The sequence below is a fragment of the Anabrus simplex genome, chromosome 11, assembly GCF_040414725.1.
Source record: "Anabrus simplex isolate iqAnaSimp1 chromosome 11, ASM4041472v1, whole genome shotgun sequence".
Classification (NCBI taxonomy): Eukaryota; Metazoa; Arthropoda; class Insecta; order Orthoptera; family Tettigoniidae; genus Anabrus; species Anabrus simplex.
Window position 1 is genome coordinate 56,895,403 of NC_090275.1, and position 16,805 is coordinate 56,912,207.

At 40.2% G+C, this 16,805-nt stretch overlaps 1 protein-coding gene across 2 annotated transcripts in view; it reads left to right on the forward strand.

Annotated features, from left to right (window-relative positions):
• Positions 1–16,805, forward strand: part of LOC136883132 (cytochrome P450 4C1-like) — a 105,112-nt gene that overhangs the window by 15,975 nt on the left and 72,332 nt on the right. The window contains exon 2 of one of the 2 annotated variants that reach the window (XM_068229704.1): positions 6,124–7,238. The exons of the other annotated variant lie outside the window; for it this stretch is intronic. Within the exon in view, the coding sequence (XP_068085805.1) occupies positions 6,124–6,573 (450 nt within the window). The 3' untranslated portion in view covers positions 6,574–7,238. Of the gene's footprint in view, positions 1–6,123; positions 7,239–16,805 lie in introns of those variants that run through there. 2 annotated transcript variants of the gene reach the window in all.

Sequence of the window (16,805 nt, forward strand, 5' to 3'; positions counted from 1 at the left end):
GCCCTTCCTGGCACCAACCTCATTTGAGGAGTTAATGAAGAAGAAATGTGTTATGGTGAATGAAATTGGGTAAGGGGTGGGACTCAGCTCTGGAACTGCGCCGGCATTTGCTTGGAATTGAAAATATTAAACCACTATGAGAACAGCCGATGATGAGGTTCGAACCCACACGTTTCCGAATATAGAGCTTGGCTTCATGGCTGTAGCGCGTTAAAACGCGCGGCCACTCAGCCTACTTTCACATATATAAATAAAATGATAATTTTTGTCTGTACGCTCAGATGTACAAGATTCTAGAAATTAATGTCAAGAAAATATTTAAATTAAATTGAAGAAATGATAATTCTATAATGATAGAGCGAAAATATGAGATTGCATTCGGGAAATAGTGGGTTCGAATTCCATTTCCTATTTTCACAACAAGCAAAACAATGCTGGGGCTGTACCTTAATTAAGGCCATGGCCGCTTTCTTCGCACTCCTAGCCTTTTCCTATCCCATTGTCGCCACAAGACCTATCTGTGTCGGTGCGATGTAAAGACGGCGATGAAAAACCCATGTCACCAAACATCCCTAACCTTTCCGTAAGTTTCTGTAAGAGTATCCATTATATATGTACAAGGATTGCCTTTATTCGTCTGAATGTCCTGCATGTCTTAAGTAAGCACAGAAATAACAACATAACAACAAAAGCTACATCAACGATGGATGTCTACAGCTGGAATAATTACAGTATGTTATAAACTATAGAGTAATATGATCTCAAAAAACCTTCAAGAGAGAGGTTGTGTGGAGTACGCCCTAATTAGCAGTCCCCCTGCTGCATGGACGTTGGAAAACCCTGATAGGCTGCTGATAATTTTACAGTGGTCGCAGATGGGACACGAACTGGTCTTTCTTCACATTCTTGTTTTCCACAGTAATGGGAGTGATCGCAAATGGGACAACTTTTGCTGTGATCGCAAATGAGACACAACCTAATAGGATAGGGAGTCCAATACGCGGACTGCTCCTATTTCCGGACACTCGTAACGTTTATGTGGTTTACATTTGAAATAAGCGCCAGATATGTTTTCGAAACAGTTATCTAGATGGCAGCACCCACCTGCAGTAGAGTGAAACAGTACTGAATGGCAGGATTCGTGCTGTTCTTGCTCAAGACAATATCAAAAGAAACACGGTAAGACGCGCCTCATATACTTTTCCTTGACTGTATACTTACTCTGATCTTTTGTTTCACTTAACTTGAGAAAATGTACAACCTGATAATAAGAGAATCTGTAATATCGAAGATGAAAGATTTCACCAGGCAATGTGTGGGTGGTAAAGTACAGGTCAGGGTACGTGTGATCATAGCGCGAAATTTGAATGATGGACAGACTTGTTCCTTTTTCCGAACGCTCGATTGTTCACAATTCCAGTCACCAATATACACCAACGATATATTCAAAGCTGTTTAATTGTACACGTTTAAGAGACCACCGACATATATAAAGACATAATTACCCTTTTACGTTTCATTACTTTGGTTCTCAAGCTATCAATTCAACTTAAAGTGGTGCCCAAGATAAAGGGGTCTGACTTTGTCTTCACATATTAGTACAGTAGCGCTGTAGATACATTCGGAGATGATGACAGTAAACACAAGACACTAACGAGTAGCTTGTAGCACTGCCTTCCTGATGTACAGGCCGTACTGTGGCTCCGATGACGTCAGACAAAGAGGCGAACTGTTTCCTCCGTCCGACCCGCGCAATGCAAAGACTTGATAAGTCTGTAACTTGTAATTATGAAATATTCACAAATGTTGTATAAATATATATCGCGTGAGTTCACTAACAACTGTAATCGCATCGTAAATTCTTAAGTGAGGTCTATGTAATTATAGGAGAAGTAGGTTTCAAGTGCGATCTACGCAGTGAAAGCTCGAGTGTGTATATCGTCAATGTACCCAACAAATAATTATTATTAAGCATTAATACAAATATGGAGAGACACGTATAATAATAATAATAATAATAATAATAATAATAATAATAATAATAATAATAATAATAATAATAATAGGTTTTTACCTCCATAACTCTAAATGGCCATAAATGCAGTAGCTCTCTTTTTCTTCTTTTTGACACTTCCGGCACTATCCTTCGAAGACATTCTTGAGACACTTTTTTCCACACAAACATTTGTAATTATCATTTTTTTTTTGTTTGGGAATAGCCCGCGTTTTCCCAAATATTAATGCACTGACCAGCAAAATTTTGCTGAATGTACCTCCCTATATCCCTTCTAAGCAAAACGCACCACTGCGGTTCAGGTTAATGCCATCCAAACGCTGATCCCTATCTTCTACCCACCTATTTTGATGTACAGATTCCCACATGCCCACTCCATAGTTACATTTAAGTACCCAGTCAATATCTCTCCTACACAGTATCGTACTGATAACTCCCTTAAACCTGTCTCGTGCTGCGTTAACCAGACCCCACACATCCCCAACTATTTTGGTACGGTACCCGTAAGTGCTTGCCTAACATTTTTGGTACCAACGTGAAAAGCAAATTTCTTCTCCTTACCCTTACTTTTCTCAACATATGCCCTAACATAACTCCTGGTAACTCTCTATCCTGGTTTTCGTTTCTTCCACACACTTTCCCCACATGGCTAACAATGGAGTCTCTCACGACCAGAATCTCAACCCCAGGCACTACATTTGATACCCTGCTCTGCAAGTTACCCTTATCTTTCCTGACGGTTGCAGAACCTATTTCCACATCCCTTTTCTCCCTCCCATGATACTGTTCCACCACCTTTACCCTCTTCTCTACTCTGTATTTCTCACATTTCCTTTTCTCCTATTTTTCCCCTTCTCTGCAACAGTTCCCTTTTCCTCATGTTCCTGCTGCTGTTTACCTGCAGTGGTTCATAACGACATCTCAGCGATACCTGTTTTGCAATCTGTCCCTGAATAGCGTATTCTGTCCTCTGTTTCCTTCTCTTAAAAACATTAGTCCACCCGTATTATTCAACTTCCCCCGTACTTGCCTATCCGTCTTGTACACCTACCATATCCTGTACAATATATGGGTGAGACCTACCTTCATTCCTGACCTCCGCGAGAACCCTAATTATCTCCCTCAAACTCTCCAACTCTTCCCTCATACTCCTTAATACCCGTAAATATCCATAGTCCCTACACATGTATTCCTTAGCCATTCTTTACTCTTCTTAAAGGAAAAATAAATAAAATATGAAATAACGTATTCCATGCACTAAAAAAATCAAGGGAAATTCATACTGTCTAGACCAGGGCCTCTCAAACGCCCAAAATCTCACGCGTGCAAACTGAGGCGCAGAGCTCCTGTGCACAGTGCATCGGTCCCACTCTGCTCGGCTCGGACCAACGCTTCGTCTCTGGGCTACTCGGCCAAGCTCGGCTCAACTCGGCTCGGATTTGGAGCGCTACGGAGCAAGTGAAGAAGAGGGAGAGAGGCGTGGGGGAAAGAGACAGCGCTATTGCTCCAAATCGAGGAGTGGGGGCCTGCACTCTGGTGAACCAAGCGAAGTCGTCTTTTGCACCGTGCACAGTGCATGCATCAGGTGCATGCACCCTGAGAGGTCCTTGTCTAGACTATTGCACGAGGGTCACACGACAATAAAGTAAGCAATAAACTAATAACTACGCTACAATACTACGTAGGCGTATTATTATTATTATTATCCAACAACATGCTAACAGAAATGTAAACTGCCGTTCATTGGTGAATATCGAGAGGATTTAACAAGAATTGCACAATAGTAAAGTAAACAATTTTAAACTGCACCTAAGAATGTCCTAATTTCAAGAATTAACGCAAATAATGGAAAGGTATTAAAGCAAATATTCAGATTATTAAAGCTGATAGGCGATTATTATTATTTTTAACAAAAATTTAAAAGGCTATGAATCTTAAAGTGTTAGGTAATTTTTACAAAATACCGAGTCTAATACCAAGGCCTATATGCATATAAAAACTGTGGAGGATACTTAAAACAGGGGATATTATTTCCTATTTCCCCTAACCCAAAGTCGAAGCAAAGTAAAAACCTAACATACGTGACGTACAGTACGTAACCTACTAACACCAGTAGAACTACTCAGAATCACGCCATCTAAAGGTTTCCAGTACCTTCATGTCCGGCTCCATGGCTAAATGGTTAGTGCGTTGGCCTTGGTCACAGGGATCACGGGTTCGATTCCCAGCAGTGTCGGGAATTTTAACCATCATTGGTTAATTTCGCTGGCACGGGCGCTGGGTGTATTTGTCGTCTTCATAATTTCATCCTCATCACGACGCGCAGGTCGCATCAAATCAAAAGACCTGCACCTGGCGAGCAGAACATGTCCTCGGACACATCCCGGTACTAAAAGCCATACGCCATTTCATTTTCTTCATTAGGTCACTGCAGAGTATCGTCGGAGCTCAACGTACTATTCTAACATTATGTGGTTTTATATAGGGTTTTATGGGCTATGGCGCATATACTACGTATTTTGTAGTATGTGTAACTCGAAATTATCAAAACGCCGTTCAACATCCAATTGCGCTGATTACCGGACTGTGTCTCCCATCTGAACTACACTCTCCTGCCATCTCGGAGTGTACAGTGAACTACAGAGTCGCCAGCGGAATTATCGATCGAGTACGAGAATATTTTGATGTTGTCTTGGTAAGTGAGATTTGTAGAAGACTTGTGTACCTGGTCGCGGATTTTATTAAGAAGTCAATCAATAAGGAGAAAGGAGAGGCAAGATGTTGAACATTTTCGACCCCGGTTGAGTTTGTGGTCAACCAGCCACAAATTCTACTTGGATTGTGGTTTGCTTGTATTTTATTTTAACCTTAGAAAATTGTAAGTACAGTTCATGACCTCTGCATGACTGCCTTTTCCTACGGAGATATCTTCAGCATGCCAACAACACTTCAGTTTAACGTAATAATGTAAAATATTTGAATTGGGAAAATGTTTTAATTTACTGCAAAGAAGTGAAATTGTTTTGAGATCGCTCGGCAGCCGTGTTGTTTCATTTTTAACGGGACTCGTATTTCTTATGTACATTGTAAATTTTTAATTTCAAAGCCTTTCTTGTAACACCAAGTTAAGTGTAATTTTATGGATCACTGATGAAAATCGGTAAGTTAGAGTTGTTTCGACGATGACTATCTAATAAGAATTTGGAAGCCATCTTTTTTTATCGTGTCATGTGACCCGTTTCTATGGGTGACAGTCGTAAACAAATGTGTGTTCCTTGTTGTTGAAGGAAAACAGATGATTGCTGGTGATTGTATCATGTTGGTTCGGTATGACGAGACGTATTGTGCTCTGATTTAAGTTGATATCGACTGTATTCTAACTTCTAAATTGAAATACGTCCTCCCCTTTCTTATGATTTAATTTTATTGAGTTATTTTCTTCTAATTTCACCTAAAACGTGGTAACATTAATTGGCCGTTCGGTTATTTCACAGAATTCATACTAGAAATGTCGGAGAAACAAGTCTCAACTTACTGTTGGTTAATTCACTGCAACTCAACTTAAGTTAATGATTGATCATTTTCCTGTTTTCAAAGGTTGTGATCTAAAAGATTGTTTTCTATATTTTGTAAGGGTCGACCCAGCTTATATTATTTCCTTTTTAAAGTAATAATCATTTTCCTCTATTTGTTTAATCATCGTATAGTAAGTCCAAAATGTTATTATTGTTCACTTAATTGAAATCCTGATTCATTAAAATTATTTTAAATTTTAATCGATCTTTTCCTTTAAAGTCGGTACATTCCCTTGTTTTGATTCACATAGCCTCTATGTCCAGTTGCTGGTTTTTCACGCTTTTTCTTTTGACCTATAGGTAAGTAACCCCTCTCTGTTGTTGACTTAAATGGTCCAGAGTTGTCCAACTGCTATCGTTTGGGAAGGATCTGGAGACACCAAGGTAGAATTGGGCCTTATACTGTGGTGTTGTTACAGGGCTATGTGGTTTTATATGTTTGATATGGTACTTCAAAGTACTACCAGAATACAAATCGTTGAAACAGAGAAGAAATAATGGGAGTATTTATGTCTCTTCTTGTTTCTGTTTCAGGAAACTACACGTTTATTCCCTGTAATATCAATAATTCCTCGAGACATCGACGAGGAGATCGAACTCATGACCTGCACGCTCCCCGCAGGTTGTTCATGCCTGATAATGAGCTGCTTTGTCCACCGAGATCCTCGCTACTTTCCAGATCCTGAAAGATTTGACCCAGATCGGTTCCTCCCTGAACGATCGAATGATCGACATCCATGCAGCTACATACCGTTTGGAGCGGGACCTAGAATATGTGTTGGGTTAAAGTACGCCGAGATGGTCATGTCTGTTGTGTTGGCAACAGTGTTGAGGAAGTACCGGGTGCTACCTGTTGTCTCTTACGAAGATCTTCAGAAACTGGAGGTTGGAGTATTTTTGAGGCCAGAAACAGAGTTTCTGATTAAAATGTTGCCACGGGAACAGACTCAACTTCAAACAACTGACACAGCAGGACGAATGTAGCGTCTGTATTTTACTTTATCAAAACTGTAGTGGTTCCCGGATGTTTCACCCCATCCTTTCCAACGTAGGAATAATTTGAAAGAAGTCACATTTTCCCTGGAATCTTCTCCCCAGAATGTTCACCGTCAGTTACTTCAACTTTTAACCATCTTCATCCCTCCGACAGTTTGGAAGCATTTTGGATGCAAAACACAATGAGATATCAAGAGTGGTTTTAGTGCACACACAACCGTGCACGCATGCGCGCAGAGGGACACCTAAAGTTGCAGCAGAACTTTCCTACTGTCCTCATTTGTCCACCCTGCACAGCACGGTATACAGAGAAGATGCAACGTAACGGTGTGCTGGCATACCAGATCCCAGCGCAAAGTAAGCAAGAAACAGTACCATGTCGTTCGTGACATTGTCAGCAAGCGAGATGACATTAATGACAAGTTTGCTGAAACTGAGGCAGGGAAAGTCAAGGCAGGAAATACTTTAACGTAACAAAAAGGTTCAGTAGTTTCAAGGAGATAGGTCATCTCTAGGACTACCTAACAGTTTGCGGGTCTTTAATCAGATTCTAGACGGGATGTAACTAATTGTGTACAGCAAGAGCAATTTCAGAGGTGAAAGAATTAAGTGTACAAATAACTTGGTGTTAATAAATCAGTGTGTGAAACCCATATGGGACGCTTGCAAGAGAAGCGTTTTGGGTGAAATGTTTGTAAGTGAAACACAAATCTGCGAATGCATTAAGGGTGAAAATAAACGGGTGAAGCGTCTAATAACCGCGGTACAGTATTTTTATAATCTTATGCTATTTACATTAAAATCATCTGGATCTGTGAAGTAACTATCATTTACTATGAACTGACGTGACTCTGACTCTGTATCTCAACAAATTAAACTACCTTGCTGCAACAGCGGTGGTCTGCTTGAATTCTTTATTTCAATTTACGACCGACCGCTAAAGAGTCACTGAAATTTCATTCTTCTCCATCATTTATTGCCCTAAAGGGACCGATAAGGCACATAGGCGAAGATAAAATTTTATCACAGACGTTGGCCCGTCTTCTTCGCCCGTTCTCTTTCTAGTTAACGGCTCCGCGATTTGCAACATTGCCATTACACGATTCTTCCACCTCCTAGTTGGACGTCTTCTGGCGGTCGTTTTCATAAGGCTGAGAGTTGGGCACTCGGTTTGGAGGAGTTCCCTCAGCACATCGGGCATGCCATGACCATTGAAGACTTTCTTTCCTAACATCTTTCTAATATTCGGCCGCCCAAATACGTCGGTACGTTTCTTCTTTCTGTCTATCTTCCCATATTCCAGCCTCTGCGTTTTAATGTGGATCGTAGATTTTGCTCAGCACTTTCCTCCCAAATGCATACATTCTCCTTTCAAGAGTTTTAGGAGTTACCCATGTCACACACTTACATCGGTATTGGCCGGTCTATACTCATGTAAAGATGGATCTTTCTTCTCTGAGATACCAAAGCAACGAGAACAGGAGATTTAAGCTCAAACTCATAATGAGTAGCGTTTGTTACCCTGCACTTACCCCCCTTTTCACCTCACTACTGCTCAAATGTATGGAACTTGGATACTTGAAGATTTTTCTCTCTCAAAATTGTGTGTGTATATTTTAGCAGGGGAGATGTTCAGTGAAAATCCAAATTCTTTGAAATCACTTAAGAAAATTCTAGGTTAACAATTGACGGAGAAAATGGCACTTGCGCGATCGCCCTAAATGCTGATGTTTGGTAACTGATTGATTGATTGATTGATTGATTGATTGATTGATTGATTGAGGTGATATTGATAACATCCTGATTATTCCGTGGACGTGAGAAAGCCACGTACATTATCTTTTATTCGCTTTTATTTAATTTTCGAGGAACACAAATAGGTTCACTTTTGGAATGAGAGAAACGTCTTCCCTAACCTCGGACTTAATTCTCAAAATGATGTATGCACACTACCGTTTTCTCATTGACTTCAAAATAATCACGATGCATATCCTAATCTATTTCTCTCTTAGTGTTTTATTGCGTAGAAAACTTAAGAGTAGTTGTATGAGAGGCATTACCGCAGTTAGACTTAAACCTGGTTCACAACACGACCAAAACAAATACTTTCTCACATTACTGCGTATAATGACACATCCTAAGTGTCCACTGACTCATAAAATACACTCGCACACTTATATTCTACACCGACTACATACGATAACAACAAACCAAAACAAACCCACATTTCTCTCATGTCCGGCTACTCAATTCGCCATTTTTGTACGATCGAGAGTGACATTAAGGTCTGAGGATTGGAGTCGGTCTTGCCCTAAGATGTAATAGGGACGCCATTTTAGCCCCAAGCTAGGAACAACGAATGGCAGCAGTAAAGTATCACTTTCTGATAATACGTAGCCATGACTCACTGAGGTTGTAGCCTGTATCGCTGGTGAAATTATCTAGGTGTTTACGTATTTCAACCGCCTCCCCGATGACTCTGGGGCGATATTGTTTTATACGGGCAAGAACGTGACATCATGACCAGGTGATGAAGATGATGATCATCTTTCTCGAAGTCTGCCCAATATAAACCTTGCCACAAGTACAGGGAACTCTGTAGATACCTGGTTGTTGCAATTTAAGCAAACTGTCCTTAGCTGGTCGCAGAGTTGCCTAATCTTAAGTAAAGTTCCAAATACAGTTCGTATATTCAACCTACTTAAGATTTTAGTAATACGATTCGTTGTGTTACATATGTAAGGTAGGTAAGCAGTTCCTCTTACATCTTTTTTTTTCTCATCAGACGTCCGATTATATATCGGTTTCAGAATCATAGGGATCAAAGATTTGCTGTAACCATTGCTGTCAAAGGTGGTTCTCATGGTGTTAATTTCCTCTTGTAGTGCAGACATTTCACAAATTCTTCCTAACCCTGGTAGTTAGGGTTGTAAGGATGCGTTGATTCTGGGCAGGGTTATGGCCAGAATCTGCGTGGAGATATTGCTGTTCTCTGGACTGTCTTCGCGTATTTACTGCGTGCTCAGGTACCATCATTTGGAAAGATGCCCGTCTCCCTTCTTTTTGATAAGTTCCAAAAGCTTGAACTGTCATATCGGGATGGACAATGAGCAGGTCTTAATGCAACGAATATCCTTAACGATGACAATCACAGCTGGGTTTCATGTGAAAAGTCTTATAAATTAGTACGGATCTGAGGTAAGTACCTACGGCTGGCGGAGAAGCAATGGCATATTTATTGTTATTATTGCAATTTGCCTTACTCGTACCGACAGAGATAGATCTTATGACGACGATGAGATAGGGAATAGCTAGTAGGACGGAAGTGCCGTGACCTTGATTAAGGTACAGCTCCAGCATTTCCGATCCCAATGAAGGCCTAGGCATTCGTGGCCCTTGTCTTTCTTTGGCCGATACCTTCTAATTTTCCCCTCTGATTAATTTTAATAGAGGATGCTTGCCTAGTTATACTTGCTCTTAAAACTGTAATCACCACCACCACCCAGCATTTGACGGGTGTCGAAATTTTAAACCACGGAAAACCATCTTCAGGTTTGCCTACCGCGGGGTTTGAATCCGCTATAATCCGAACACAACCTGATAGCTACATGACCCAATGATATTTATTGTATCAAGCATTTTTTATAACTCCGAAAATATAAGAGATATCCGAACGAGCCACGTGCCATTCGAAATAGGAAGGTGAACGACAATTCTGGAACTGATGACGTAATCATACGAAAAAGTGTGGCTGCCAATTATAGGTATAAAATAATTTTTCACCTACCGTCTAAAGTTTGTCTAGCTCTACATATCATCAAATGATGGCTGTCCGCCGGTGAGTTCATTTTAAAAATTGATCGTTATAACGCATGAAATAACTAAACAAACTGAATTCATAAAAGTTAAAAATTTGAAATACAAATTTAACTTTTAAAATATTTAAATTATCTTGCCTTTCTGGGAATACTTCTAAATGTCTGCAATAAAAGACGTGTACACGAAGAGATTACAGAATGCAAAAGCGTATTCAATTCTGAATCGAAGGAGCCCGGAATATCATTCACGGAACGTTCCAGAAATTTTCGGGAAGGACAGAAACTGAAAGTGACAGGCGAGCCAGCGCCTAATAAAAGTATGTACAGACGTGCACATTAATGGTGTCCCGACATAAACAATCAACACTGCCCCACTCCAGTACTGAAAAGAAGGGGAGACAGTGAAGGGGTAGTGTTGAAGGCCAATCCAGTACACAACATGGGGGAAGGGAGTGAAGAGGTAGTGTCGAAGGCACAATGACTCACCTTTTCGCTTAATGCATTGCTGCATGGACTGCATGCAGACAGCCCGCTGCAAGACTTCGTTGTGATCGAATGGCGGATGTATTGAAGTATAGCATTAGGTTAGCTACTCGTCCGGCCCAGCGGTGTACGGGGCAACGCGTACGGCCACCCCGAGTTCGATTCCCGGCAGGGTCAGGGGGTTTTAATTGTAAATGATTATATCCCTGGGCTGGGGACTGCGTGTTTGTGTCGTCCTTAACGTTTCTCACACTCAACACTTCCGCAATTCCAATTACATGCAGGTTCATATATTGTGCAAGTAGGGACAAAATAACTCTATAGGTCGACGCCCCGAACAAATAACATTTTAACATAAAAAAATAAAAAGTAGCCTACTCTGATAATTACGGTATTAAGAGGTACAGGAGGTTTTTAACCGAAAATTATTTTATACTAGTTAGGAATATTTTGTAGCTGCGTTATATCGGGTCTACCAATCCTTCTTCACCTCGTTCTTGTCATATTTCTATCCATCTCCAAACTGTCCTACGACTGCATGGTATTGCTTGTGCTATTGCTTGGGGGACCATGTGAGCCTCCCACATGCCAATAATACGTCCTCGATTCACCTGTGATAGGATATGAGCCATCTTATTACAATGTTACAGTATAACGCCGTGTGTACTCAGCACTACCTGTTCACTCCCTTCCCCTCCTTTTCAGTACTGGAGTGGCCTTCAACACTATCCCTTTACTCTCTCCCCTCCTTTTCAGTACTGGAGCGGGGCAGTGTTGATTGTTTATGTCGGGACACCATTAATGTGCGTGCGTGTATACAGTGGAATTTGACAGCAGTCGTTTCTAACGCTGATGGCGATTTGAGTTCGGTGGAACCGGCGATATGGTACTGTAGCTCAAATGAACCAACATTTTGTAAATGATAAACAATAAAGGTATTAATTTGGTTTATTTGTTTTATTTCATCTTTTCCCTGCAATTCATGCACATTCTTGACTCACAAGACGTCGTTTCACACAAGAAACCATTGATGGTAGTGTCACCGGCACTAATATGACTCATAGTTCATGTTTAAAGGTACGTCGATTGTCCATTCAGATCTATTTCTCGACTGTCACCTTTCAAGTTTGTCACCTGTGTTTAATATTTGGGTGTATTGAGGTCCACGCTATGGCCACTGTCACCATCACCTGTGAATGGGTGAAACCAGGGGGGGTTTCTCCTCTGGTTCGGGGGAAGAAATGGCCTCCAAGTCAGATAGTTCTTCCCCTGCCAGTGTAGTGAATTGAGACTTTCCGACTCATTGGGTACTACTATTAAACAGATGAGTAAAAGGGCATAGTTTTTGCCCTGGCACTCTACACTATCGCCCCCCCCCCCCGCAAAATTAAAGAGCGTTCGCGGCTCACGGCTGTCTCCGGCCTGGTCGTTCCAGCTCTGGAAATTCGGACTGTTAGATCAGCACCATACTACTGTTCGTTAAAAGTGAGTAAATGTGTGGTTTTTCATTTGATAGAGTATTTCATATGATAACATTGCTTTTAATTGTGACATTCCTACTGGCGTCATTATAATGATCTGTGTTGATTTCAGTTGGGAAAACTACTAAGACAGTCTTTCTGAGGATGTAAAAAGGCAGATGGAGAGTGAGTGTCTGCCCTTATAATGAAAACTCCCCAACTTGATTGTGACTGATGGTAGGCAAGAGGGCCTACCATTACAATGAAAATTCCCCGTCACGTTTCTAGGATAACGTTAAGAGCTATGCAATTTAATACATTCTTACTCACAACGTGTACACTATCTAACATAGAATTCTGTATACAATGTAGAATTCAGTAGCGTAGCTACATCAGCTATTCTTCTATATAATTCTAATCCGAGAGAAAAATAGAAAGGATCCGACACATCGAAAATGAAGGTATCGGGCAAAGAAATACAAGGGCCACGAAGGACGTGAAAATGAAAGAGGTGGTGGTGGTGATTATTGTTTTAAGAGGAAGTAAAACTAGGCATCAATCCTCTATATAACAACACCCACGGTGTCTACTGCATGTCGTAAGAGGCGACTAAAAGAGGCTCAAGGGGCTCCGAGCTTTGGAGGGTGGTTTGGCAACCATGGCATGGCTTCCACTTACTTGTCCCAGGCTCTTCACTTTCATCTATCCTATCCGACCTCTCTGGCTCAACTCTTGTTTTGTTCTGACACCGACGGTATTACGTTTTCAAGGCCTAGTGACTCACTTTCACGCCATTCGTGGCCCTTGTCTTTCTTTGACCGATATCTTCATTTTTCGAATTGTCGGATCCCTTCCATTTTTTTTTTTTTTGTTACGGGATTTACGTCGCACCGACACAGATAGGTCTTATGGCGACGATGGGATAGGAAAGGCCTAGGAGTTGGAAGGAAGCGGCCGTGGCCTTAATTAAGGTACAGCCCCAGCATTTGCCTGGTGTGAAAATGGGAAACCACGGAAAACCATCTTCAGGGCTGCCGATAGTGGGATTCGAACCTACTATCTCCCGGATGCAAGCTCACAGCCGCGCGCCTCTACACGCACGGCCAACTCGCCCGGTCTTCCATTTTTTCTCTCTGATTAGTGTTGTATAGAGGATGGTTGCCTAGTTGTTCTGCTTCTTAAAACAATAATCACCACCACAATCATAATCTGTATAACGCAAAACAGAGAGAAAAAATGGAGGTTCCAACACTTCGAAAAATGAATGTTTCGGCCAAAGAAAGCGAGGGGCCACGAGGGCGTGAAAATGAAGAACTTCCTAGGCCTCGACACCTAATACAGTTGGGGTCGGAAAAGAACAAGAGTTGACCAAGGGAGGTCGGATAGGATAAATGAAAGTGAGGAGTCTGGCGCAAGTGAGTGGAAGGAATGAGAGGACTCAGCTAAGGGCTCCGAGGTTGCCAACCCACACTCCTTATTAGTAATAATAATAATAATAATAATAATAATAATAATAATAATAATAATAATAATGCAACAAGACTTAACGTGGTCCTTGATGGCCCCAGCGATTTATATATATATCATGGCGTATGGCTTCCGGAGAGGCCTAGTGCAAGTCTTTTTCTAGTAGACGGCCTATTAGGCGACCTGCATGTCTGTAAAGATGAGGGCCTTACCTAGGATGAATTCTAATGTTGAATACGCTACATACACCCAGCCCCCGAGCCATTGGAATTAACCAATTAAGGTTAAAATCCCCGACCCTGCCGGGAATCGAACCCGGGACCATCTGAACCGAAGGCCAGTACGCTGAACATTCAGCCAACGAGTCGGACACTCCTTAGTTAGCCCGTGTATATAAAGGAAAGGGTGATAGACATAAAGCTGAAAATTACAGGCCAGTGAGTTTGCCATGCGTCGCTTGTAAACTTTGGGAAAGTATTTTTTCTCATTATATTAGACATGTTTGCAAAATTAATAACTGGTTCGATAGGAGGCAGATCGAGTTTAGGAAAGGTTATTCCACTGAAGCTCAACTTGTAGAATTCCAGCAAGATATAGCAGATATCTTGGATTCAGGAGTTCAAATGGACTGTATCGCGATTGACCAGTCTAAAGCATTTGATAGGGTGGATCATGGGAGACTACTGGCAAAAATGAGTGCAATATTGGACTAGACAAAAGAGTGCCTGAATGGGTTGCTATATTTCTAGAAAATAGATCTGAGAGAATTAGAGTAGGCGAAGCATTCTGTGACCCTGTAATGATTACGGGGGGGAATTCCTTAAGGCAGTATTATTGGACCTTTATATTTTCATATATATAGAAATGATGTAAGTAAAGAAGTGGAATCAGAGATAAAGCATTTTGCAGATAATGTTATTCTGTATAGAGCAATAAATAAGTTACAAGATTGTGAGCAACTGCAACTTGACCTCGATAATGTTGTGAGATGGACAGTAGGCAATGGTATGATGAAAAACGGGATTAAAATTCAGGTTGTGAATTTCACAAACAGGAAAAGTCCTCTCAGTTTTAATTACTGCGTTGATGGGGTGAAAGTTCCTTTTGGGGATCATTGTAAGTATTGCCCCCATCATGCCGGGCTCAGCTCGCCGGAGAGCGAGGGTCTCAGAGGTGGACCGTTCGCTATCGGCTGTGCAGAAATTTTTAAAGGCAGGGATAGATGAAGGACTAGCGACAAATGAAAGAAGACTAAAATAGGTTTATACATTTATTAAAAAACTGACACTCCTTCAAGGAAAACAATTAAATTCACAAAATCTGGGTTTGATTCTTGGAAATATCTTCTCCTCGTGCTATCAGTTATGAGGGATCTTGATCAAATTAAAGTTCAACGACTGTTCGTGTCTGTAATAATAAATATAGGGATCATTAATTTACTGTAAAATGAATCGAAAATCAAAATAATATCTGATATCACTCTCCTATACTGGTAATCAAATTGTTTAAATTAAAATATTCCATCCGCATTTCGCCTTTATTTCATAAGAAAATGATCATTTTCTCTTCCTTATTTAAATTATTGAAAATTATTTAATTAAATAAATTATGGTTAATAAGTCTTCCTTAGACTTTTCCTTCAACAATTGCTTCATTTTTATAATTATTAATTGACTAAACTTCCTATAATAAATTTTTTTTACATGAACTCATATCAACCTAAATCTTACTCATTTTATGCAGAAAGTGACTGTACAATAATTAATAATTTAATCTCGTGACATCAGTCCACGGACGTTGCCTTCTCTTATTCACTTTAACTTAGTGAATTAGGCCCTAATCTATCTTAAATTATATTAAATCTTCTAAAGATTCATAATCCATCCAATCACGGACACGCAAAATAATAGAAATCGGTCAAAAATTTGACGCACACAGTGGAGAATATCATCACTAAATCATTCAGGAATATATTCATAAAACACAGAATATAATTAAATCACTCATCACACATTCACACATAGGTACACGACGATTTTATAATACTATTTATACGAACACTAACCCATTATTATGAAATTTATGATTTATTGCAAATTAAGGAAATCATTCTCTAGATGACAATATGACGTATATCCTAGGTATCGATTTAGAATGTGATAGAATTGAGGTTATCACTTGTGTGTAGAAATTGATTATACAACGATGTTCAAGGAATATTTTAAACAGAAATCATCCAAATTAAGTGAGTAGAATAACTACAACACCGGTCAAAATATTAGAATACGCGCTTACGGTACATGAGTTGCGGCATTTATTTTTATTCACCTATAATGTCGTGGCTCTCAACTAATCTGCACTGAAGCTCGAAGAAATCATGTCCAGTGACACATCTCTTCCAAAAATGACTCTAATGGATGCATAGATTATTACTCAAAATATAATGTCCATCTGCAAGTCATACTCAAATTAATAGCGCAGAAAATATACCTATAATTCGTCATTACTCCGTCCGGAGGATTGCCATGTCCCAGGCTTACTTGACATAAAGTGAGCACACGATAATTCTTTCCAAGAATAAATTAATGTTACACCCATGACCTTATTAAATAATTTTAGCCCGTAATTAGGTTTAATTATTTTTAATCGTCATTATTATTATATCTTGACCGAGCATAATCTCACTCACAAAGCTATTGTACGAAGTTATTCGGATGACACTAAATGAACTCAAACCCACAAACATGTCGTACAATCGTAGAATGAAATTTTACGCTTAGAAAAACACTAGAGCACTGTCCTAATTTATCTCAATTAATTTTCAAATTATTTCAAATCTTTCAAATTTACCGCGGGGTTCATTTATTTTCATCTCTCCTGTCTTCTAAATTTTTAGGACAGTTAAAGTCTCTCTCGATGACATACACTCATCTAACTAATAGAACAAATACACATTCATTCCAGAGCACAAACTACCTCCCACCAAAGAAAG